At 41.0% G+C, this 25,899-nt stretch overlaps 3 protein-coding genes across 11 annotated transcripts in view; all 3 read left to right on the top strand.

Moving 5' to 3' along the window:
• The first annotated feature begins 405 nt into the window (after positions 1-405).
• Positions 406-14,331, top strand: nup58 (nucleoporin 58). 4 transcript variants are annotated; one of them, XM_034572286.1, is made up of 14 exons: positions 406-856; positions 1,231-1,439; positions 2,440-2,472; positions 2,562-2,837; positions 3,083-3,245; positions 3,374-3,439; positions 3,655-3,829; positions 4,482-4,561; positions 4,721-4,839; positions 5,163-5,245; positions 5,503-5,704; positions 11,340-11,423; positions 12,147-12,245; positions 12,682-14,331. In XM_034572286.1, the coding sequence occupies exons 1-14, from the start codon at positions 777-779 to the stop codon at positions 12,849-12,851; spliced, it is 1,839 nt and encodes a 612-aa protein (XP_034428177.1). In that variant the 5' UTR covers positions 406-776; the 3' UTR covers positions 12,852-14,331. The 4 variants fall into 4 exon arrangements, with proteins under 4 accessions (XP_034428177.1, XP_034428178.1, XP_034428179.1 ...); XM_034572287.1 differs by lacking the exon at positions 11,340-11,423; XM_034572288.1 differs by lacking the exon at positions 12,147-12,245.
• Positions 14,332-15,381: 1,050 nt separating this feature from the next.
• The window catches only part of ropn1l (rhophilin associated tail protein 1-like), a 13,449-nt gene continuing 2,931 nt past the window's right edge, over positions 15,382-25,899 (top strand). Inside the window, exons 1-7 of one of the 6 annotated variants that reach the window (XM_034572296.1) lie at positions 15,382-15,445; positions 15,492-15,518; positions 16,270-16,402; positions 17,079-17,199; positions 17,567-17,728; positions 18,274-18,449; positions 20,860-20,988. In XM_034572296.1, the coding sequence (XP_034428187.1) occupies positions 16,272-16,402; positions 17,079-17,199; positions 17,567-17,728; positions 18,274-18,449; positions 20,860-20,920 (651 nt within the window). In that variant the 5' untranslated portion in view covers positions 15,382-15,445; positions 15,492-15,518; positions 16,270-16,271 and the 3' untranslated portion in view covers positions 20,921-20,988. Of the gene's footprint in view, positions 15,519-16,269; positions 16,403-17,078; positions 17,200-17,566; positions 17,729-18,273; positions 18,473-20,859; positions 20,989-23,160; positions 23,175-23,898; positions 24,032-24,805; positions 25,004-25,731; positions 25,856-25,899 lie in introns of those variants that run through there. The other 5 variants (XM_034572297.1, XM_034572294.1, XM_034572298.1 and 2 more) reach the window with 5 other exon arrangements.
• ankrd33ba (ankyrin repeat domain 33ba) overlaps positions 21,794-25,899 on the top strand; it is a 27,088-nt gene continuing 22,982 nt past the window's right edge. Inside the window, exon 1 of the mRNA XM_034572290.1 lies at positions 21,794-21,832. The gene's annotated coding sequence lies outside the window, so the exon portion shown is untranslated. The remainder of the gene's footprint in view (positions 21,833-25,899) is intronic.

Here is a 25,899-nt window from a genome sequence, read left to right as displayed (position 1 = left end):
TATTATGATTTGCTTTGAATTTAGTCATCTTTATACTTGTGAAGCACATTGTTACTGTGAAAGGGGCTATATAAATTAATTGTCTTCTTCTTCTTATTATTATTATTATAAGAAAACACATAGCAATCAAGTATTTCAAGAAAACATTTAGTTCAGTTTGAACGTTTATAATAAAGATAATAAATTTGTAGAAAAACACTCACAAAATGGATAATCAGCAGCATAAGGAGTGGAAATAAATTTTAAAAAATGAAATTACTCCAATACATGTATCTACCATATTTTCTTATGTCTCACATTTTTATAAATGTTATTTTGAAAGTAATACCGGAAGCAATTTGTGTGCCTCTATCGTGAGTAAGTTGCTGTGGGAACATCCGGAAGTACCCGAGACCGGATGTAAATCACGCGACACGGAAACAAGTGATATGGACGACGGGAAATGTAGTTGGAGGAAAGATTACCCGAAATGCAACAGCATTGGGGGAAATACCAGCCAGGCGGGCAATAGGAAAAGAAACAGCACGCGAGGATTCGAACTGTGACGTTTTGCACAAACAGAACTAAAGAAGAAGAAAAGAAGAGCGGAAACAAAACGGACTTCAGTTTTACAACCGCCGTGTTTCTGTTGTGTTCTGAGTCAAGATTAATCCGCAGATCCGTCTCTCACGCCGGTGTCACTCATGGCTAACTAGCGTGTTAGCTGTGATGCTGGATCATCTCGGCTAAAAGCTGAAGTCCAGATAAGCTGCTCGGTGATTAATGTTAAATAAACAATGTCCGGCTTCAACTTTGCATCGGGGACCCTCGGCCCAGCCACCGCGGGCGGGGGGTTCGCCTTCGGAGCAGCAACCAGGTGATGACATGTTGTCAGTTAGCATACTTAGCTAGCGCTGCCCATAGCCGGAGTAAACCGGTGTTTGTGTTGGAAGTCATGTTTCCTCTTCAAGTTGCGTGACGTTTTGTTGCATAACACGTCACCGACTATCATTTAATTTGTTATATTTCAATTACAATGCATATAGTAAACAGTAGGAGGGCATGTGCTCTTACAATCACCTGTTTTGAATTCCCACATGTCTTTTAAGCTCAAATCCTCATGTGATGTTCATTTACAAGCTCCATCACTTAAGTGGTTTGTCAATAAATTGTATTTCTCTTCGTATCATCAACGCAACGATAGATGATTCCTCCCTATGTTTTACTCTGATACCCTTTCTTCCCGTCCAGTGCACCTGCAGCCAGCACCGGTGGCTTCTCCTTTGGGTCTGCTCTTGGCGCAGCAGCAGCTCCCCCGGCCTCCATAGCCAACACCACCGCGTCTCTGGGCCTCGGCGGTGGCCTCGGCGGCAGCCTCTTCGCTCAGAAGCCCGCAGGAGGGTTGTCGTTCAACACGCCTGCCCAAACTAACACCATCCCACAGGCCCAGTTCCAACCTGGTATGAAAATATACATTCCCTGTCACCGCTTGGGATCAGATCTCACTGCGAATAAACAATCCACGGATTTTCTCCACGGCCACAACACGCGGACTTTTGCGACGCGTTTTTGTAAACGTTTAACAGCCGATCCCCTCCGACCTCCACACTCGTTGCCCTGAAGCGATTAGTCACTTCCATGTGTTTTTTTTTCTTTCAGATTCAGCGGGATTGTGGTCTGGGGTTGTGATTGGATTATTGAATGATTGTGGGTGTGACTTTGGAAGACGTGAATGAATTCTCTGATAGGTGGACTGTGACATGATCCATCACTGGTCGCTACAGGTGTAACGTGCAACATCTGCTAAGTTTAAATGGATTTATAGTTTTTTGATAACAGTTTCATATGTTTATTGTGAAAAGAAACATAAGTTTTGTTATATTAGTGATGTAAAGAGCTCAACAGGCTGCAGATGTTGCAGGGTGTGGGGAGTCTCTGCCTGAAACCGTGGACATTTAGCCTCGTGATTTCGGTCTCGGTTTGAGAATCGTTACAGCCCTAATTAGCTAATTAAAAATAAGTGGTAAATGGTCTTTTATAGTTTTAATAACCCCTCAAAGCCCTTTTAAACTACAGTTTTGCCATTCACACAGTACATCCATGTGCAGCACTTTCCCTATCACACCACTTACACACTGGGGTGTGACATGCTCGACATCCTGAGCCACAGCCATTGAAAAAACATACTTGTTTCGGTTCATTGTGACACTACAGCTCAGAGGATGTCAGCTGATGTGACCACGTGCATCAAAGACCACCTCTGAATGCGGTCACATGGACACATTGAGGACGCATTTGGGTGTGTTCAGACCTTTACTTAGCGCTGACCCCAGATCAATCGGGATGGATGAAAATACTGTCTGAACGTGTCTGAACGGGGTCTAAGACATCATCAGCAAAATGAAGTCCTTGTCCTCTGGCACCTGCCTTGTCTCATAATGTGTTCTTGTTCCCCTTCAGGCCCTGCTGCACCCACCACAGGCCTTACATTAGGTATGTTTGTGTTTCTGAGATGTTTGAGCAGTAGGAAATTTGAAAGCTAACTAGGTTATAGTTAATTTGTACCTCTACACTTCTCCTAGGTGCTCCAGCTGCCTCGGTTGCCCCCGCAGGCTTTAGCCTAGCTTTCAACAAGCCCACCGCCTCAGCAACACCATTCTCCCTCACCGCCTCCACCGCCTCGTCAGCCCCTGCTGGGGCAGGTTTAACGTTTGGGTCAGTCCTGACATCCATGGCTCCGCAGCAGCCTGCAGCCACGGCCTTCACCCTCGGTCTTGGTGCCGCCACAACAACCACCTCAGCAGCCTTAACGGGCCCATCACTGGGCGGGGGGCTCTTCTCCAACACAGCCTCTACAGGTGAGATGCAGACAGCTGGCAAAACACATATAATGTAAATGAAAGTTTTTTGTAAAGCTAATAAGAAATTTTCATACAGAAGCTCATCCTTAAATGTTTTTGTAGTTTTGTGAAAGCAGCCAAGAAACGTTTTGGGGACCTTTACATAGAACTATGAGGACATGTAGCTGCAGTGGTTTCGATAATAACTCAACTGTCTTTACTTAAGTCTGTCTTTAATATAAGGTGTTTGCTTGGTTTTGTAGGTTTGGGTCAGACACTTGGAGGAGGCAGCTTGACATTAGGTTCTCTGTTAGCAACCTCCACAGCTGTATCAGTGGCCCCTGCCCCCAGCCTTGGCCTGGGAGGAGTCGACTTCAGCACTTCATCAGAGAATAAAAGTGACTCATCGTCTGGAGCCAACGCACAGTAAGCATTATTATAATGGAAATGCTTGATTGACTGTACAGTAATATAAAAAAATGTTAACAGCTGTTTTGTTTCTGAGTGGCATTGAGTGGCTTCCTATCCTGAAAAACATTTCCTCTCTCCCTCAGGGACAGTAAAGCTCTAAAAGATGAAAATTTGCCCCCAGTCATTTGTCAGGATGTGGACAATTTCCAGTAAGTGTTGCTGCATGTGCATTTATTGCTTCAGACATGGTTGATGACTTCTTCTTGTGCCCATGGGTTTTTCCAAGTGCTGGCACATAGATTTGTAAAACCCATCATTCACATTTGATTAAATTATAAACACTTGCTGCTGATGATGTATAACTGGAAAATAGGTTTTCTGTTGTCTTAGTATTTTCTAATGGTCTTTATTTTTCTTTCTATAGAAAATTTGTGAAAGAGCAGAAACAGGTTCAGGAGGACATCAGCAGGATGTCATCTAAGGGCATCTCGAAAGTCCAGGATGACATCAAGAGTCTCAAACAGCTTCTCTCTGTCAACGCCAGTGGTCTGCAGCGCCAAGCTCTGGCCATCGATAAGTTAAAGCTGGAGACGGCGCAGGTACAAACAGTACATGTCACACTCAAGTCTAAGTGGGAGATGTCAGTGTTTCCCACAGAATTAAATTCCATGTGAGGCATTGGTGCTGGTGGTCGTGCCAGTGGTTTAATTTAGCGGCTCTGTGCTTGTAAAATATCCAGCGTATACTCTGCAGAGCATGTGCGGGAAGGGTAGGCTACTTCAACTAATCTACAATTATGAGAAAGTGTAAATAATTAGAAGACTGATGTTCCTTCATCTGTTGTACTTGACATAGATCAACTATACACTTAAAAAGTCTTAAATTTCACTAATTGAAACCTGCAGAAACCCAGATTATGTCAGCACGCTGTTTCTGCCCTAATAAAATAGTTGATCTCTATGTTAACCTGTTTGTAGATGCTGTTAAATATTTTCAGTCACAAAGTATAAATAGAATTCACTGAATTTGCTCCAGTTCTACACCATAGTGGATATAAGTGGTATTTCCCTAAAGGTTATAGCTACAGACAAATCTACTTCTTTGAGAGAGCAGTAATTGTTTAGGTTGTCAACTGTGTGCGGTTTTCACACCATGACCTGAAATGTAGAAAGGGATCTACAATAAATCCTGAGGTTATACAGAGTCTATCATGACAGAGATTTGACCACCCTCTTTTCCTTTCTTCTTAAGGAGCTGAAAAATGCTGACATAGCACTGCGGACACAAAAGACTCCCCCTGGACTTCAACATGAAAACACTGCACCGTCTGAGTAAGTAAACCAAGCAAATCAAAAGGGGTTTAGGAATAGTGCAATCAGATGGATTTATTTATCCAAACTTGTTTATATTTAACCCTGTTTTTAAATGAAAACTTTTAAATTTGTCCAAATTTGATCTGCTGCGTTAATTTCACATCTTTCTGTGTGTAGTTATTTCCGCAGTCTGGTTGAACAGTTCGAGGTGCAGTTGCAACAGTACCGCCAGCAGATAGAGGAGCTAGAAAACCACCTGACGACGCAGAGCAGTGGCTCCCACATCACCCCTCAGGGTAAGCAGGGTTTTCTCAAGGTGACTTGGATTCAGACCAGCCTAGGAGGGCTGAATGGCAGCCAACATTAGGTGCTGCAATTAAGTCTCATAAACAAAAGGGAAAAGAGTGATGAGAGGACATTTGCATTTTCTTTAATGTATATTTGTTTAATTTCCAAGTTAAACACTGATCGAAATCTTAATCAAAACAAACCGACAACTACAGTGCCATTGACTTACAGTTACTGGTTCTTGCCGATCATTATTTCTTGCTCTTTTTTTCCACTACTTTTCAATTGATCTGCTCACAGATAATGATATTTTGGGATGTTTTCTTTCCAGACTTGACCTTGGCCATGCAGAAGTTGTACCAGACATTTGTTGCTCAGGCCGCCCAGCTCCAGTCAGTTCATGAAAATGTCAAGGTCAGTTCTTTACCTCCAGCTTTGTCTGAAATTGTTTTAAAAAATTGTTATGATTTTAGAATTGTTAGTTTAAAATAAGTTTACTAAGGCAGAGTGCAGAGGCATTCATGTTCATCAGCTTTAAGTTGAGTAAAATCTGATTATCTTGTTGTACAAATTTCTGTTAAGTTGTCAAGATTCCAAACCCAATGTCATGGTAGTATAATGTTGTGTAATTTACTTTTTTCTTTTACCCGCCGTCATATCTCACATTGTAGATCTTGAAGCATCAGTACCTCTCCTTCCGCCGAGCCTTCCTGGAAGACTCCACAGACGTCTTCGAGTCCAAACGGGCCTCCAACAGGAAGTGGCAGAGCACGCCGCGAGTCACAACTGGGCCCACCCCATTCTCCAGTGTGCCCAACGCCGCAGCAGTTGCCATGGCAGCCACGTTGACCCAGCAACAGCAGCCAACTACAGGTCTGACTGCCTTCAAGTTCTAGAAAGTTCTCAGCTTCACCTTGTAAAGAAGTATGAAGGAGGGAGAGGAGGAAAAAAAAACAATTATTGGAGAGGACAGATGATTTTGGGAACAAAAAATCCAGAAGGGCACAGACAAATGATAACAGGAAATTAAAAACAAAAAAGCCTTAGCTGGTACAAAGATAGTGTCTGTACTTTATCCAGTGAAAGAAAAGAGGGAGAAAGGGAGAGATGAGATAAATCTGTCGCTAAACTCCGACAGGAAACCTTTGTGCTGCCTTACCACCTTGTCTCTGACTGTTGAATAGTTAGGCATGTCTATGTTGTGCGCCTTACAGTAACACATTGACATTTTATAGATGGCCACAGTGTGAATTCAATACCAGAGTCTGGCCAGTGTTGGTACGAAGCCTGAACATACAGACAACGAATGTCATACATACCCTGATAATACAGCAAATCCCTTCACCCATTTCCTCTCTTTGTCTCTGTGCACTCTCTAATGGGATGTGAGATATGAGGCTGACATTATTGAAGAAATTATACAGTACAAGAGAAAGTCCAACTATCTCTATTTTATCAACTTGAATCTAAGTTATTATTAGATCTTCTGTATCTCATTGAGTTGGGATGTGTGTGTTTTGCTTGAAATGAGCCGAATCAGTGAAGGAAGTTATGTAGTGGAATTGGACAGTTTCTTTGAAAAAGAATATGTCGGGTGATCAGTTAATGTTTAAATGATCAATTTATTGTAATGTGGCTCTTAAGTAAGGAGTCTCCAATTGTTGCCAATGGCATCAGTTTTCTTCACTGACTCCCAAACATGTTTTTAATACAGAGCTAATATAAAGATTGTGATGCCACTGTTCATAGAAGCTAAAGCTTCTCTTGTTCTTACCATGTGGGTTCAGGCTCAAATAAAATCTATATGAATAGTTTATTCAACGCAGTATTAATATCCAGCATAAGCATAAAGACGACGACTGAGCAGTATGATTCGCTGCCTCCTGTGTTTTACAGGTTTGTTTGGGGATGGGTACAATCCCACAGAGTATGTAGATGAGCCCTACACACTAATGTTATAACCTTATAGTTTCCGCCACATCAGCACGCAGTGGTACACAAATATACTTTTACCTAAACATTTAACAAATGACTTGGTTAAGTAAAGTAGTGTCCATTATGGTTGTTGCCCACATCTTTGATGTGCTGAACACATTTTCAGCCTTTTTTGTAGGCTTTGATTTGAATGCCATTTCACTGGCATATCAGGGCACCCACTTTTGATTAACAAAATTAAGCGACTCTGTATATTAGCATGTTTCCGATGTTGTTTTTTTTGTAAACTTTGAAAGATGTGTAGTAAAACTTTGAAAGCAATATTTTAATTGGTTCAGGTTACAAAGGCAGCATAGTTTAATAATTTTTGCAAAAAACTGCAAATTTCTCCTTCATTCCTTTGACAATAGTCTGCAAATTTGCTCAGAAGCTAAAACAGTTTTTCCCCAGACAAAATATGTGACCAATTATTTTCAGTGTAATACCATTACAACATTGAAATACATTTGATCACGTAGCAGGGCATTCAGAAGCTATTCTGAATTAGCATTTTGGTGATTTAATCATGTGCTGAGTAGGAATGGGAATATTCTTTACATCCATTGCTTAACCATAGATTGCACACACAAGGCTCTTCACAAAGAAGATCCAGATTCACTGTCAATATTTAGCATAAGTTATCATCCCTATTGCCAAAGAGTGTTTTATTCTCTAATATTTGACTCATAAACAAATGATCACTAGAGCTATTCCGATGCCATTTTTTTTCTCTGATACGGATTTTGATACCTGGATAATGACACCTTTGCTGACAGCTGATACCAAGTACCAATTTCTGATTTCCAATGAAAGCAAATTGCAGTATTATCTGGGCAAAACTAATCTACTTTAAAGACATGGTATCGGATTAGTACATAGATTTTTCTACAGTATCGGAGGCATTTCCAATGCTGGTATCAGCACATCTGTACTGATCACAAGTGGATGTCTTAGTCTCTTCAGTATTTATTACCTATTTATTTCTAGTTTATTTTTGTAAATTTCTGTAGCTTATACTTGGAACGGCAGAGTGGCACGTATCAAAGCACATAACACACTAACCACGCAGCTCTACTTCAAGCTGTTTCTCGTGTGACCCTTGTATGTGTCAGCGCGGTGGATGATTGTGCAGCCAAAAGCTTGTTTCAAGTTTGTCCCTCATCAGACATAAGCTGAAAGGTGCCAAAAGACTCAGGACTGAAACTATTTAATTGCCTGAAATGAAAATTTAAACAAATGTTTTTCCATTCCTGCACACATACTTAATCTTGTGAAAGTGAGACTGATAACATTTTAAAGATTAGCCCAGTTCTTTGTCACTGGATACACAATTTTTTTTTTTTTATACAATCAAGTGTTGTGAACAAAGATCAGAAGTTGATCATTTAAGCTTCATGTACAATATGAAGAATCTGTATTATCTCACCGTTGAGTACTAAAATGCATTGTGTTGGTTTGCTTGTCCACTGTTACTTGATTTAAGCTGTGTCACATAAGGGCTACTGTCAAGTGTAACCGGGCTGGTTCATTTTATATTTCCAATAAGTTCGATGAAAAGGCTAAAAGTGCTGTTCACAAGGTGTAATTTCAGGTATTTTATCCAAGGTGGAGGTTCTTTGTATGGACTTTGGCGAAATAGGAAATGTTTGTAGTTGAGCTGAGGTAGTTTGGTAGTTTCCAGAGAAAGATGTTTGCTGCTCACACTGGTCCGTCAGTGCCAGTGAGATCCATTGGTGCCAAATGGAACAGACCGGAGTGTGGTCAGACTGAATGTCCTCATCTCTTTATTGTCGCACTGTTTGATGTTGAAAGGACACAGCGTTGCTTCATGTAGATTATTCTGATGAGAGTTTTTGGCACACAGGAGTGCCGACAGAGAAATGTGGTTCATCAACAGTTTTTCAATTCTCTCTAGGGCTGTCACTTTTTTTTAATTTTTTTTAAATCAAGTTAGAATAAATTGGACACACAATTCATTTGAATGTATTCAAATTCCCCCTCCTGGCACACGCAGACAGATAAAGTTCCATTCGTCTGTCGTGCCTCCTCCGCTTCCTCATTTGGTGGAGAGCGAACAGGAGAGCCTGCAGACTAGTTGTCGTTGAACAGTGAAGGCTCATTAAAACTAGACGTCAGATGTGGATACAGACAGGCCCTCTGTCCAGGGCTGGGCGATGTGACTTCAAATCAATATCACGATTACTTCAAAATTGTTTCCCCTCAGGACGGCTTTGCTTGCTAGCGTCCTCCATTTCCGTAACAAAACAATGCAACATTACTGCCTTACTCTACTAATCAAGAGATCAAGAGCGCAGGCAACAGGTCACGCTGATAGTGAGCGCCCTCTGCTGGATCACAATGCAAACTCCTTCAGTTAAAATATGAATCCTCCCCCCCAAGTTCAAATTTTGAATAAAAAGTGACAGCTCGCGTTCACTCGTCTGTGTATTGCTGCAAGTCATGGTGATACTCTCTTGAAAAAACAGCTGCTTTGGACATTCCAGTTCTCTGTTAAACAACACTTAAGTTTTGTGGGATTGAGAAACAGTTTTGGACTGAGCTGGATGTCTGTTAGCTGAATTGCAGAGTTGCCCAGAAACTTTTACATTTTCCGTGGTTTAGGTTGGACTTTAACATATTGTCTTCCAAATCTCTACATTCATACTTGACACAACAATGATTATAATGATTATGTGATATAGTTATTGGTCTTTCGAAGCTGGTTGGGCCTTTAAGTTATTAGTAGATATCCTCTCAATCTCTGTCAGTAACATGTACAGTATGCAAATGCTGACTGCTGTATTTTCTCGAATGCCATTACAACAGCAGGGGTGATCCCATTTACCTCTTCTTTTTTTTTTTTTTTTTTTTTTTAACAAGTGAAGGAATTAAAATGTGATTTTATTACTTTTTTGAGTACTAGCACCACAATTTGCCTACAGTGCTCAACTAAATGTGAGTTATTCTGAAACCAGAGAATCATGAATGGCTTATATGGTATTTTTCTTCTTTTTTTAGTGTGTGTGTTGAGCTGCAGCAGAGCAGTTCACCAAAATGGGCTCAATGAGTCGATAAGATCCAGACGGTCTGGTCTTTTGAATGGTTGGCTGTTACTGTTTGGAATGTTTCTTTCCTTTTTGACTATCATATGCTTACATTATGCCTTTTTTGCAGTGGTTTTTCTACATGTGGAGCTACGACTCCAGTTACAGGTTTTCATTGTTGGGGTGGGGAAATGAGTCAGTCTCTTGTGATGTCTTCTGTGCCAAGCTACACCTTAATTAATGTTTACCTGAAAATGACACTACTTCTTTAAACAGTCACCTCACCTACGTCCGACTTAATCCAAGTATTTGCAGCCTGTAAGCATGTGTGAATTTATCCAAGGTCTTGTCTTGGTGTGTTTTTAAACCTCAAAGAATGTCTAAGAATACACTGAAAGTATTTAAACAAACACGAACCACAAAGGTTGGTGTGTTCCTGTTGGACGATGGCCCATATTAACCTCCACAGGCAAACTAACATATCAATACGTTTAATTTATTTTGACGATTTCACAGAGAGGCAGGTACAGATGCCAAATCCACAGTTCTTATCTAACTCTTGAGTGCTTTTACTTGTAGATGAATGTGTTTGAACCTATATAACCAATGCCTGTTGATGCAGTATAGTTAATATATAATATGGTGTGCCTTTTCAAACTATATTCAACAGTTGTGTGATTCTTTCTTTTTTTTTTTTTTTGGTGTATGCTAGTTCATTCACTCTCAGAAATTCTTAAAATTTTTGAAACTTGTCCAATGCAGTAGCAGTTAGCAATTAACAATCAATCCTGTTCAAAACTGTTTGTTTGTGTTTTAATGTAAGTGGACTTGCATATTAAATTGACAATAAATCCATTTTTAAACAAAGAAACGTTTGTCCTTGTTTCTTTTTCGACTGAAGTTGATGTAAGAATGCGGACTAATTGGACATTTGATTGTACAAAAAGAAAAAAAAAAAATTGCAAAGAGGAAAAAGACAAGTTTCTGAGTGAAAGAACTAGCAGCATTTTTTATTTCCACAGTGTCAGCAATAGTAACTGCACTGCAATACCAGGGATAGTAGTCTAAAACAATATTTCTAAAGGGCATATATTTCTGAAAGCATTGTGCATTGCCTGATTCTGCAGATACACTGTGGTAATGATGGGATTACAGATTAGTTACTTAGCAAACACAACCATGATACGGTGGATAAATGTTTAACCATCTACTGCACATCGTTTCTTCGAGGTACTTAGAAAAACAACTTATTAAAAACCTGCTTGATTGGGATTCCTTAATTATTTTTTTTTTATATAAAGGCAAGCATCTTTACAGAGTGAAAAAAGTTAGTTTCACCAGACAGTAGTTCAAGTTACAAAATGTGTTTTTTTTGCCATGGTGATCGTTTCCTGCCAGATATTTTGTGTCAGAGGAGAGGAGGAACACAATTGACCTCACACACAACACATTCAGAGGAGTAAAGGATATGCTCTCTCTCCGTGCCTTAGGGACCCAGGCACCCTTGGGGGCAGGGTTTGGAAACCCCTTTGCCTCGGCAGTGGGCAGTAGCTTGGGCTCTTCTACCCTTGGAGGTATTACCTCAGTTATTATTATTTTTTTTTTTTAAATGAATGTTCCCTTTAACTTTGCCCTTTCCTTACACACTTTACCATCCAATGTCAGACAGCTATTTTCGATAGAGCCTTTGTGTTCTTGTGTAACGTTTAGTGTAGGTAGTGTGTGTGTGTGTGTGTGTGTGTCTGAGAGAGTGTTGCAATCAATGCTTGGCAGTTTTTATTTTTTATTTTCCCTGTTCTTCCTCATACAAGAAGCCAAGTGCGTTCACACCACAAGAAAACTAAACAAACCCATGTCACTGTTTACATTCACATGTGACTCATTGGCTGGAAGACACTTTTGGCGGAAAAAGAATCACCCGTCGAGCTATTCTAAAACTAATCTGTGTGTATATGCTACTCAAACATCTGGCAAATCCACTTGACAGTGTGGGAACAAGTGGTCTGAACGCACACAAAAGTTGGTGTGTTCTCTTGTGGCTGGTATGAAAACCCTGTTTTTCCCCTCACCCTCTGACCTTTGCTTTGCCATGCAGCGCTCTGTGGGTCATACTGCAGTATCCCTGTCAGAAGTCAGGCTGTGTGAATGGTGCTGTATTGATCAGGCTGTGGCATTTGTTTTTGCGTACGTGTTTGCTAATACCTGCCTGTGTTTACCCTCTGAGGCGCTGCTGCTTGTGTTCGTTTCCAGTGTGTCAGGCCCACACAACTTACACCCGTATTACTTTTCCCCTACAGGTTTTGGTGGTGGGCCAGGATTTGGTGGGGTGGGGACTGGGGGTTCTTCTTTTGCCTTCTCCTCCACCAGTAAGCCCACAGGAGGCAGTCTGAGTGCAGGTACATACATACTGTATCTACCCCCCTTCATACCCAGTCCCCCAGAAATGACAGAGTCGGAACAGACTTCACTAGTCTACCTCCTAAGTTGTTATATTTCTCTAAGCATATGTCACTTAGAAGAAATTGGACATGCTTCCTATATAAACTAAATTAATCATGAGCTTCAAAACAAAGTACTACTACTGTACTATTTATAGTTTTTCTGCTTCCCTCTCTGCTGTGAGAAGCCAACAACACCATCCTTTTAGTGTGCTGGCAGTTTGCTAGTTGACAGTTTAGGATAGGGGGTTTTACACCAGATGGACAAAATCTGTTCACAACTTAGCAAAAGTACTAGAATCCCTGGGTATTCTTTATTATCATTTGCTTGCTCCATTGTTTTAACTTCTCTTACATTTTATCTGTCCTCTGATGTGTGTCTTTGCTTTTCTAGGCTTTGGCAGCAGCAGCACCTCAGGCTTCAACTTCAGTAACCCCGGCATCAACCCCTCGGCCGGCCTGACCTTCGGCGTGTCGAACCCACCGGCCGCAGGCTTCGGCACGGGAGGGCCGCTTCTCCAGCTCAAGAAGCCCCCTGCTGGTAATAAAAGAGGCAAGAGATAGGAGCAGGGAAAGACCGAGAGAAGCCCTGCAACTGACCAGCATGGGGTTTGCACAGGGTAAAGCCTGGTCTCCCAAAAAGCATACGAGCATACAATAGTCCTCTTAGAACTAGCAGTCAAAGAAAATGTAAATCTGATGAAATCATCAGGGACGTGATTGAATACAACGTCGAACAGCAACACAGGATCATAAAATCACATTGACCAGCTAGTGTCATCTTTCGCTCTCACACTGTTCTACATTGATTTCATTTAAATTAGTATTCTTCCAAATTTCAGTACTCATACAAAAAGTTGCCCATATTAACATGTTCTTCTCAGTTTTTTGTCAGTTACTTGGGCCTTTTATATTCAGTAGATGTCTTTGGAAAGGCTAAAAATAGCGGCTGCATGAATGTAAATATGAGTTGCAGATTTGCATCACCTCAAAACTTCATGATCTGGAACGCTGCTATGCTTTTTGGGTTGCCAGCCACGGACAGAGTTGGGTCAAATACACGTCATATCAGCTCTGTGAGGAATTGCTTTAGTCTGAAATTTTTTACAAGGATGGATAAGCTTTTGCGCTTCGAGAGGGACAGTGCTAAAACATTCTATCAACTGGAAACCTGCACTGAAACGCCTCTCAAATGACGACGTGGCCCAAGTCTTGTCCAAGGAAGGGTTAGATAAGGTGTGAGGAGAAGAAGGTCATGGGGTATTGGTTGAGAACAGCAGAGTTGGTATCAGTGGGGGTTAGTATCTGATTCTGGATAGTTTTTTAGCCACAGGAGAATGTCCAGGGTGGGTTTTTTGGGGGAAGCACAGTTTTATTTTTGTACCAGGTTGAGAAAGAGACATTGGAGAGGGGTAAAAAAAAAAAGGGGGACTACCACCTCGGTATCTAGTCCATATAACCTGTGTTGTTTGTTTTCTCTAGACTCCATCCTTATAATTGTTTAATTACTTTTTAGACACATTCTGTTTTCCCTGTGTACCACTGTAAGAAGTCGGGAGAGGAAACTGCGCTGCTTGTATTACACGGCTCCCGTAAGATGTTAAGTCAGCTGAATCTAAAAGGGATTTTCACGAGCAGATTCTACCCAAGCGACTAAGTTTATAGACGTGCTAGAACAAGTTTGCACTTGCCGGTGTATGTGACCTGACAGTGATTGTGTGAATGTGCATGTGTGTCCATCATAGTTGCTCGACTTCTGTTGTGGTTGTGTGGCGGTTAATCTGCTTTTTTAAACTGTCCCAAGTCTTTTCTGATACCAAATACTGGTAGTTGTACTATTATTTTCTAATCACAGTCTGTGTAAACCTGTATTTTCAAGAAGCTGTTTAATAATAAAATCTTCAATATGACGTCTTGCCTGTTTATGGCATCACTTCAATAAATGTGTTGACGCAGAATGTCAATGTGTTTGTCCAAATGTGTCTTTGGGTTCGCAACAGGTTCAATTTTAATTTGACAATAAAGACTCATAACAGATAATGAATTGTCAACGTTGCCTTTGCCTGCATCTACTTTATTTTCCTTGGCATTGCACAAAGATAGATGTAGAATACGTTTCAGAAACTCAATGTATGGTTACAGAGTGTCTATTCCAGCTCGACAATTTTTAAAAGTTAAATTCAGTTTGGTTTTGTTTACAAAGAGACAAATTATAACATGGTCTTGAGGCACGTTACAGAGCAAGAAACATTAGACAGACCTGGACTCTGGCTACACAGACGTCTGTTTAAAATGGTTGGGTTTAGAGGAGAGTAATTGGTTAGAGTGGGGAGAGGGACCAGGAACAGCTGTATATACTGGTCTATTCAAGAACTTCCAGACTGGTTTTTAGAATAACAAGAATAGCACTCAGTAGAGTGCATACCTCTGCCAAGGCCCAATATTCGTCCCCATATTCAATCAAGCTGCACCACATTATCTACACTCATAGATTTAATCGAGATCTGTGCATTATTCTCCTGGAAAATGGGTGAAAATGTCAAACGCAGTGTTAAAGAAGGTTTTATAAAAAATCCTTTCAAGGACGAACACATTACATTAAATGACATGTCATTTAGCTGACGCTTTTATCCAAAGCGACTTAAAATTAGGGCATTTTTTGGGGTTCAGCATGTTGCCCATGGACACTTGGGCAAGGGCTGGGATTTGAGCCGCTGACCTGGTTGCAGAACTGAACTGCTCTACCCCCTGAGCCACAGCTTCCTGTAACACGTAAGCACTTGGGGGTGGTAATGATAGTAAATGTAATTATGTTATTTCATCAGCAGTGATAGCAACACAAATAGTTATTAATACTAAATAATAATAATCATTGTTCGTTAGAAGTAGCAGATGTGGATCACGCAGCTCCAGATACCAGCAGAATAAGAGGAAAAAGCACAAACTACGATATCCATCCATCCATCCATCTCTTTCCTGACGTGTCAAGTCAAAATATCTGCTGTGAGGTACTCCTAACTGTAGGGGGCGGTGATGGGCTTCAAGCAGCTTCCTAGACTTAAAAAGACAGGATGAAGAGCGCCGTTACTAGGCGACCATGCTGCACTACACATCCACGGATCTAACATCACATCCACGGACTATACATTTCCTTTATTTTAACCAGCCACGCATATTTCAGCAGATAAATCCGCGACCTTTACGAAGACAATTCACCTCTAAACCGTACAGGTAACGTTAGTGTGTTTATTTAGTATTTGTATTTCAGTCAGAAAAAAATGCCTTTTTAACTCTAATGCCAACATTTGACAAAGTTAGAGGTTGTAAGTTAACGTTTAGCAAATAAATGCAGAAATTCTGATGACTTTATTTTATTGTGCTTTCCATAGTAATGGTAGTTAAATGAATACATCTAAAAAAAAGTAATAGTAATGTTAGGTCAGCACAGTTATTTACCATAATGATCATAAGCTAAACAAGCTAACTACTTTAATGCTACAATGGTGTCAATACGTTTCTTTAGTCACCGTCTGTACAGTGGATTCAGCAGCTGTCACTGTAAACACACCACCTCTGCAGCAGCTAATGCTATATTCAAAGACATTATAATATTGTTTTAACTTCCTGCTGTATTTGCTATGCAGGGAAAAATGGGGATAAAGAGATTTTCTTTTTTATTGTAGAAACAGACTGCTACCAGGATATATACGTATATATATATATGTGTGTTTGTGGCTGTTTGAGCTTGTATCTCTGTGAAACATGCTTTCATGTTGTTTACATCCATATTCCTAAACTCCCCCAGTGTAGCAGCATCAATCCATTGCGAGGACTAAAGAATCCTAACGTGTTTTTTATGTTAATGGTTTGCTATTGGCAGTGTGAGCAGATTTACGTGGCCAGGCACTTTCTCTAAAATGTCCTTTCAGACCTGATATTGGCTGGATCTCAAAGTGCTCCACTGCTTTGTTTCATCTTGCAGCCATGCCGCCTCCAGACACGATGTTCTGTGCCCAGCAAATCAGCATCCCACCCGAGCTGCCCAACCTCCTCAAGAACTTCACCAAGGCAGCCATCCGAACGCAGCCCAAGGACTTGCTGCTGTGGTCTTCAACGTAAGCCTCAGTGTCTGTCAGCAGTGATTCAGGCAGAGGGGACCTGTGATTTGTGTTTATTATGATCTTGATCTCTTAAACAACACCATAAACAGTGTCTCCGGGCAGCATCACTGTACTGTAAAGAGGTCGGCCCTTTTCACCTGGGAATCTCTCATCTTGGCACTGACTTTCTAACAAAGACAAATACTTTTAAAGTAGAGGATGATATTTAGATATATCAAGAATTTGTTTTTATGTCCCCCTTAGGACTTTTCTATCCTCTGCCATTTTATTGGCTGTTGTGGCTTAGTAGTGTTTACCTCAAAATACAATTAGGTGAGTCACATGGAGGAACAGAAACAATTAAAATCATGTGTAGATCCCCTTAAGTAACAAAAGCTTCTTTTGCTGCTCAAAACTACTCTCTGTTCACTGTAAAAGTAATTTAAACTGTGAAGTACGATAAACCAGTGTCTCCGCCTTTAGCATTTTAGAGAAAGATGGTAAACAACACAAAGAAATACAACGCAGGATGATTTAATTGGTCCTACTCATGAGACATTGTTCAAATAGCAACATTTTGGCCTATTTGATTGGCATGTTTAGGGATGAATTTGAATGACAGACAGATTGGGTGAAGTTAAGTTAAGATAATATACAGGCACTGCATGTATGTGAGTGTTTGTTTTTCCAGATACTTCCATGCATTGTGTAAAGGAGAGAGTTTGCCTCTGAAAGACCATTTGGAGATCGTTGCCACCCAGAAGACAGACACTGGGCTGACTCCAGGTCTGCTTAAGACTCTTCACAAACAGGTACTTTCTCTACAGCAGAACCAAACCTTATTGAACTGATCACATGATCATTTACCTCACACTGCTGCTGCTGGAAGAGAAGCAATGGATTTAGTGCACTGCATATTTTCCGGAGCTGTGAGTAATTATCGGTTGTGCGTGTTTAATATCCACATTTGCTTACCCAATTTTCTATGCATTTGCACATTGTTGCATTGTTGTCATTCCCCTTATTAAGTCTTAACTACTCAGCTCCCCATATACAATATAAAAGTCATTGTCACTGGCTGCCAGAGTCCCCAGAACCAATACTGCTGTTTATTTAAACCAATGACTGAATGATTACTTTCTCCTCAACTCCCCTCACCGCTACTTACTACATCCACAGCTGTCCCAGAAGACAACTTGCAGCAAGGAGGAACTGCAGAAGAAATGGGAGGGTCTATGTTTACCATCGGATCAGATGGAGACCCTGCTGTCGCTGGGCAGCTTCAGCTCAGAAATTGACTGGATGGAGTTTTTCGCCCTGGGCTGCAGCGCTCTGGGAGGGGTGAGATGTTATATAAGGCCAGAGAGAAACACTAATACCACTTTATACCGCTTCCTTTGAGCCTCAAAACCCAATGTAAGGCCAAACACACGATTTTTTAAAATTTAACTTGCAGTCATCTTCTCTTATAGTGTTTGAATTAGATCCAGGCGTCTGTGATCCAGACTTCTCTATCGGGGTCCCCAGACTCTGGAAAGAAAGAATAAATCCTTCTCTGACTATGTGAGTCTTTGCAATTCTATTAAGCCCAGGATTGCTCAGAAGATGCACATAGAGCAGCAGCGACGGAAGAACTTTGCGGATACTGACTTAGATTCTGCCTAAGCAAATGCAGATCAGCATTAACAACTTCATGTGCTCAGTGTGAGGAGTTAGGAACATTTTGCTGCTGTGAATAGGGCCATTGAACTCTTTAACCACATGAGGGCAGTCATGTTCTGTAATGATAAGGTTGTTGTATTTGCAGTGTGTGCCTGTGCTCATCCTTAAAAAGTGATTGTATATTTGTGTGTCACTTATTTTGAATGTGTGGTTCTCTTTCTTAGACCCTCAGGAGTTCTCTGAAGTTCGCCTGTGAGATCCTGACAGAGGATGAGGAGGACGGCGCCGCCATGATCCCGTTTGACACCTTTGTGAAAATTTACACTTATCTTGCTCGCCTGGATGGGGACGTGCCACAAGACCACATTGACGACTTCCTCAGCAGCCTGCAGCCACAAGTGTAGGTGTCATTTGTGTGTGTGTGTGTGTGTGTGTGTGTGTGTGTATTCTCCTCAGATGTCGAGCTGTCCATCTTGCAATAAGCAGAGTGGATGTAGGCGGTGTCAAATTAGGCTATTTCATTAACGTCTCCTGTAGAAATGCTTCCCACTTCTCTCACTCTCTCTTTTTAATCAGTCATAATTATTTTTCACATTCAAATCAGTTCCTCTTGCATTAAGCCGCTTACAATTCTTATAAAAACTCCTTAGCTTCAGTAATCACGGTCGTATGATGTCTTCAAGTATTAACCAAGACAACATGACATTTTTGGACCTCAAATAAGAATTACTGCCGTTTATTTTATTACTGGATATTTTATTCTTAAATTTCTCCTGGGGTTTGATTAGGTCAACATTATGGTTTGATTGGCAAGGGATATATTTAATGAATAATAACACTAGAATAGCTCTCAGTAAAGCGCACACCTCCTCTCAGGCCCAACAGTCGCCGTAAATTCAACCAAGCCCCACCAAATTGTACTCACTCACATATATAAGTTCCCTTAATGTGCCTCATCAAGATCCATGAAACATTCCCTGGGAAGCATCTTATCTCGGAATGTTAAAGGAAATGAAAAATAATTCCTGGATCTGCCCCCATGATCCGGATCCACAACAAAATGCAATGGGTTTTTCCATTACCCACACTGCATCATTCCACCAAGTTTCCTTGAAATCAGTCTTGTTGTTTTTTAATGCTGCTAAATAACGGACATACAGACAAACAAACGCTGATGAAAACGTAACCTTCTGGGAAGATGTTACTACTCCAAGCTGTAGGTACAATATGCTGTATTTGGCCCCCAACTTTTTTGCAAGTCAATGTCAGTAGGGTAAAAAAGCACAGACAGTTTGAGAGCTAAGCCTGGTCCCATGGCCTCAGAGGCTGTCGTGAGATAGACAGACATCTGACAGCAACAAGAAGAACGGCATGATCCAGGTGTCCAACTTCTGCATCAGCAGGGCGTGAGGAAAAGAGAGACGGAAAGCAGCGAAACACAGGAAGGAAGGAGTCTAAATGATACTGTTCAATTAATAAATGGGCCCACTAATGCTCCTTCAAGCACAGCTGTTGTCCCATTACCTGGAAATTGGTTCCATCAATTGTTAGCATCAGGCACAGTGGGTTGTTATTCATCACTGTCCAGCTGAACGACGCCGCTATTTTTGAGTCAGTGGAGAATATTTTAATGAGCAGCAAGAGAGGCACAAAGCGGCCTGACACAGGCTGTCAGGTGGACTGTGTGTATGCTCTTTTATCGCCCGTTCCCTTGTGTCTGGATTAGCCAAAGTTCATTTATCATAGGCACCACCTCTCAGCCCGCAGACTCGCAGCAGTTGGCCTCTCCTCCGCCGGCGGATTCATTTCACTCAGCAGACAAAAAAAGAGGAGAGGTAAAGAGATAAGCTCCAGGGGCACGAGAATGTGATTTTCAATTCGTGTAAAAGGCCTCAAACCTCCTGTGGTTTTTTGTTCACTCCTCCATGCAATACTGTAAATGGGCAAGTGCAAATGCCCGCTCAGACAGATTTATCACACTTGTCAGAAGGCACACACGATCGCACGAGGGGCAAAGGCACAATGTGATGTTCATATTTTCTCACAAACATGTTTCTCCCTCACACACACACAGAGAAGCTTACCCCTTGAAGGATTGCAGCTGTAGCCGAGTCAGAGGGGATCAGAGGACAGACAGAATCCCCGATCACCTGATGACTGCAGCCTCTTCACCCATATGACACAGCAAAGAATGAACGTTGTCAGAGATTAAACAGATCTTCCTGTGAATGTGACAGTCGAGTCGAATAGTATGTTGAAAATAACTCGGCATTCATTTTAATCTGTTCAGAATACTTTCAGATAAGGATAGATAGTTCTCTTTTCAGGCGACATATGAAAATCGAGACATTGGGTATCAAAGATTTGGCATCACAGCCATCAAAGCTGTTGTGTGCAGTTTGTAATTTATTAATGATGTTATTAGTTTATTCAATAACACCACACAACCACAAGCTATCATTCAAAGACCATGCATGAGGATGTGCATGACCCAGTTTTTAGCACAAAGTTCGATAGAAACTTTACTCATGTGAATTTCCAAGAAGTTTTAAACAAGATTAATTAAACATTAATTATCCAAACAGAATTATAGAGGCTGAGTTTGGTTATTTGAAAATTAAACCCAAAGTTTTTTTCTCCCTAAAAATGTCCCTAAAAATCATAAACCATGTTATCATGCATTGATCAGCACCTTTCTTTCTAACTATTCATGTGTCACATATGTTGTATTGAGGTGTTTGTGTTGACTAATTTTAATTTAATTATTCATCTGTTTATTTATGATATATATTGTGTTGTAAATGTTCCAGGGAGCTCCAACATGGGATGATAAAACCTCTGGACTTCATCCACCAGGACAACATGGACTGAACCTCCTGACTCATCAGACCTGAACAAGGACAGGGAAAGACACATGTATGCGTATCTCCACTTTTGACGTTGAATTGTTTCTCTAATAGTTAGGTCCATTTAGCGAAAAGACATGGATTCTAATTCAAAAGCCCAGCAGTAATTGCTAGTTTCATGACAGTTCACTTCTCCATTTTAAAAACTTGCTGATTCGACTTGGAAACGTGGAAGGATGGGCCATGAGCCGAGAGCGAACACATTAGTTTTAGTGTGCATCTGGAAAAAGGGGCACAACCAGAATTTTTCTTTCACCTTCTTTGACATTTAATTTTTGGGCCTTTTCATCAAATGAGTGTGTATAAGTCGAATTTGAATATCCGTGGCTTACGGACACTTGGATGACACCACAGGAGCCGTATGGAGGCATTTTATGTTTTTTTCTGTTGTTTTTTTTTCCTTTTGAAGAATTGGTCACCATTTACTTCAATTGTATTGGATTTGGCTGCAACGCTGTTTACCCCTAAAACTCCAAAAGTGTTTTGTGGACTCAAACCCTTCACCCACCCCTCCATTGACATAGTGGTGAGTAGATAATGAGTGAATTGTCATTTTTGGGTGAACTATCCCTATAAGGGAGTCACTGAGCTATCTGCCAATGAGACAATGTCATTATCAGAGCAACTTAAAACATACTTGGTGAAACAATAAATTTAACAACAGAGATTTGGCCGTTTTTCTTAATATCATGGGCTACGTATATATTGTGGATCTCTCAACAATGTCACACAGAGATTTGCATGATTATATTATCAGGAAAAAAGAATCACCTTGACATAAAGATAAATACTCCTGAGAGAGAGAGAGAGAGAGAGAGAGAGAGAGAGAGAGAGAGAGAGAGAGAGAGAGAGCTTCTCTGGGAGCTTCAGATCTCAGGTGACAGCGGCTCTGTGAGGATGATCGGGAACCCGCTCTGACTGTACATGGTTCAGCAGATTAAGGGGTTTGTGTAATTAAAGCTCCCGCAGACGATGTAATTGTTTTACGAGAGTCTGGTCTTGGAGAGACAGCTCGTCCCATGCGTGCGCCCCCAGCGCGCCAGGCTGCGCTCCACCCCGAGGACGGTGCCCTAGACCCGGGGGTTAGATGGTTCTGATTACCGACGACAGGGATGGAGGAGGCGTCCGGGTCAAGCAGCTCCAGCTCCAGCAGCATCAGCAGCAAAAAGTCGGAGAAAAGTCTCTCAGGTCCACCCGACCATAGAGGAAGAGCCGCCGTCCAACTCCGAGGATGACTACCCGAGCGAGGATGAGGACTATGATGAAGAGGAGGACGAATTCGAAGAAGTGGACTTCGAGGACTTGGATGACGGTCGCAGCATCGCGTCCGACAGCTCCTTCTGCCCGCTGCACCAACAACGCGGCCATTGTCCGGATCATGATCCGACATGGAGTGAAGGAGGAGCAGGTCAAGGAGACGGACAAGAACAACAGGGTATGATGAACTTAATATATAACACACATATTGACAGGTTGGTGCAGATACACCTATCAGGAGTTTGCATTGACTTCCAATTATTCACATTCACAACTTAACCAAAACCGTGTCCCTAACTTTAACCAATTCATGCCTCACCTTGACCTTAACCTAACCCCAAGTTCATTTCTTATCCCTAAACTCAGCCATGACCAATTCATAACTTAACCTAACCCCAGTTCACATCCTAAGATAAGATAAGATAAGAAGTCCTTTATTAGTCCTGCAATGGGGAAATTTGCAATGTTACAGCAGCAGAAGACATCACATACAATAGGTAGCATGCTGTACTTGGGTGAAGGAATATAAAGAAATAGAAATATACAACAATATATAGAAAAAATATGAATGTGATTAAACCGGGATATACAATGTAAAGAAATATATTATGTGTCAGAATATGTACAATAAATGGATTGCACATAACGATATATATTGCACAGACATGTTTTACAAATGAGTATAGCAAAGTCCCTAACCTTAGCCATGACCAATTATCCCATGACCCCAGTTAACATCTTATCACTGCCTCTATCAACTAGTTTCGCATCAAAGGCAGCTGCCTCTAAATTGGCATCAAAGGCAGCTCTACAGCTCTACGAGCGGCCGCTGCCACGATTTAAGCTTGCCCTTACTGCGATATTACACACATAAGTGTATAAATATCCTTTATTAAACCAGACAAGCATATTTCATCACAGATTTTCACGAAAAGGTGTCATTTCACCACCAAACCGTACAGGTAACGTTACTGTGTTTATTTTACAAAGTATTTGTAGTATTTCCGTAAGAAAAAATGCCTTTTTGACTCTAAAGTTAGTTTGAGGTCGTAAGTTAAAGAACGTTTAGTACATGAATGCACAAATTCTGATGACTTTGTAATATTGTGTTTTTCATAGTCATGGAGGTTTAATGAATACAGTAATGAATAATGTAACGTTATTTCAGCACAGAGTTATTTACCACATGTCTTTGATCTTAAGCTAACCAAGCTAACTACTTTAATGCTACAATGGTGTCAATAATTTTCTTTATTCACCGTCTATACAGTGGATTCAGCAGCTGTCAATGTAAACACACCACCTCTGCAGCAGCTAATGTTATATTCAAAGACAATATAATATTGTTTTAACTTCCAGCTGCATTTGTTATGCAAGGAATATGTAAAGTGGTGATAATAACTGTAAAGGGATCTTCTTTTTTATCTAGCAAAAACACACTGGTACCAGGATATTATAGATGTATATGTGTACACACACATATACATCCATATTCCTAAACTCCTCCAGTGTAGCAGCATCAATCCATTGCGAAGTCTAAAGAATCTTAACGTGTTTTTTATGTTAATGGTTTGCTATTGGCAGTGTGAGCAGATTTACGTGGCCAGGCACTTTCTCTAAAATGTCCTTTCAGACCTGATATTGGCTGGATCTCAAAGTGCTCCACTGCTTTGTTTCATCTTGCAGCCATGCCGCCTCCAGACACGATGTTCTGTGCCCAGCAAATCAGCATCCCACCCGAGCTGCCCAACCTCCTCAAGAACTTCACCAAGGCAGCCATCCGAACGCAGCCCAAGGACTTGCTGCTGTGGTCTTCAACGTAAGCCTCAGTGTCTGTCAGCAGTGATTCAGGCAGAGGGGACCTGTGATTTGTGTTTATTATGATCTTGATCTCTTAAACAACACCATAAAGAGTGTCTCCGGGCAGCATCACTGTACTGTAAAGAGGTCGGCCCTTTTCACCTGGGAATCTCTCATCTTGGCACTGACTTTCTAACAAAGAAAAATACTTTTAAAGTAGAGGATGATATTTAGATATATCAATAATGTTTTGTATGTCCCCCTTAGGACTTTTCTATCCTCTGCCATTTTATTGGCTGTATTGGCTTGTCTTTTTTACAGTAAACACTACTACTGTAGAAAAGACAAATAATTGAGCCACATGGAGAAACAGAAACAATTAAAATGTCTCCTTGGTTACTTTCTGTGTAGATGCTCTTAAAGGGATAGTTCACCCAGAAATGAAAATTCACTCTTTATCTACTCACCACTATACCTTGGATCCAACTTTGTTGCAGCAGAATCTAATACAATTGAAGAAATTAGTGACCAAAACTTCAGATGTAATTAAAAAAACTGAAAAAACATAACATGCCTCCATACTACTCATGTGGTGTCGTCCAAGTGTTCGCAAGCCCCGACATTCATATTCGCCTCCAAATGAGGCCATTTACACTGTGTTTTATAGCAACTTGTGTTCTATTCTACATTTTGGCCTATTTGATTGGCATGTTTAGGAATTAATTTAAAGGACAGACAGATTGGGTGAAGTTAAATTAAGACACGACATGTACGTGACTGTTTCTTTTTCCAGATACTTCCATGCACTGTATAGAGGAGAGCGTTTGCCCGTCAAAGAGCGTTTCGAGATGAACGTTGCCCCCCAGAAGACAGACACGATGTACTGTTCCCAGCAAATCAGCGTCCCGCCCGAGCTGCCCATCATCCTCCAGAACTTCACCAAGGCAGTCATCCAAACGCAGCCCGAGGACTTGCTGCTCTGGTCTTCAACGTAAGCCTCAGTGTCTGTCAGCAGTGATTTAGGCAGAGGAGACGTGTGATTTGTCTTCATTATGATCTTGATCTCTGAAACAACACCATAAACAGTGTCTCCGGGCAGCATCACTGTACAAAGAGGTCGGCCCTTTTCACCTTTGAATCTCTTGGCACTGACTTGCTGTAATTGGATCCCGTGAGCCTCTATGTTACTGTAAAACACCTTTCTAACAAAGATAAATACTTAAGAAATAGAGGATGATATTTAGATATATCAAGAATATTTTTAATGTCCCCCTTAGGACTTTTCTATCCTCTGCCATTTTATTGGCTGTTGTAGCTTGGCAGTGTTTACCGTAAAAGACAATTAAGTGAGTCACATGGAGAAACACAAACAATTAAAATGTCTCCTGGGTTACATCATGTGTGGATGCCCTTAAAGTAACACCTACTTATTTTGCTGCTCAAAACCACTAAATACATTGCTGCCTCTCACTAGTTCACTGTAAGACTGTGAAGTACAATAAACAACTGTCTTCCCCATTAGCATTTTAGAGAATGATGGTAAACAACACAAAGAAATACAACACACGATGAATAAATCATGAGATATTGTTAAAATAGCAACTTAGACCTACAATTGATTGGCATGTTTAGGGATGAATTTAAATGACAGACAGATTGGGTGAAGTTAAGTTAAGATAATATACAGGCACTGCATGCTGTGAGTGTTTGTTTTTCCAGATACTTCAATGGACTGTGTAATGGAGAGCGCTTGCCTGTTGAAGACCGTCCTGACATGAACGCTGCCACCCAGAAGACAGACACTGGGCTGACTCCAGGTCTGCTTAAGACTCTTCACAAACAGGTACTTTCTCTACAGCAGTACCAAACCTCATTGAACTGATCACA

This window comes from Hippoglossus hippoglossus, chromosome 20 (assembly GCF_009819705.1).
Source record: "Hippoglossus hippoglossus isolate fHipHip1 chromosome 20, fHipHip1.pri, whole genome shotgun sequence".
In the NCBI taxonomy this organism is placed as follows: domain Eukaryota; kingdom Metazoa; phylum Chordata; class Actinopteri; order Pleuronectiformes; family Pleuronectidae; genus Hippoglossus; species Hippoglossus hippoglossus.
This window is presented reverse-complemented; position numbering and strand designations above follow the sequence as displayed.

Bases quoted from the DNA above. Each gene is read 5' to 3' on its own strand.
- nup58 (XM_034572286.1), top strand. From the start codon at position 777: ATGTCCGGCTTCAACTTTGCATCGGGGACCCTCGGCCCAGCCACCGCG. The intron at 857-1,230 runs GTGATGACATGT...CTTCCCGTCCAG, and splicing joins GCCTTCGGAGCAGCAACCAG to TGCACCTGCAGCCAGCACCG. The intron at 4,840-5,162 runs GTAAGCAGGGTT...TTTTCTTTCCAG, and splicing joins CTCCCACATCACCCCTCAGG to ACTTGACCTTGGCCATGCAG.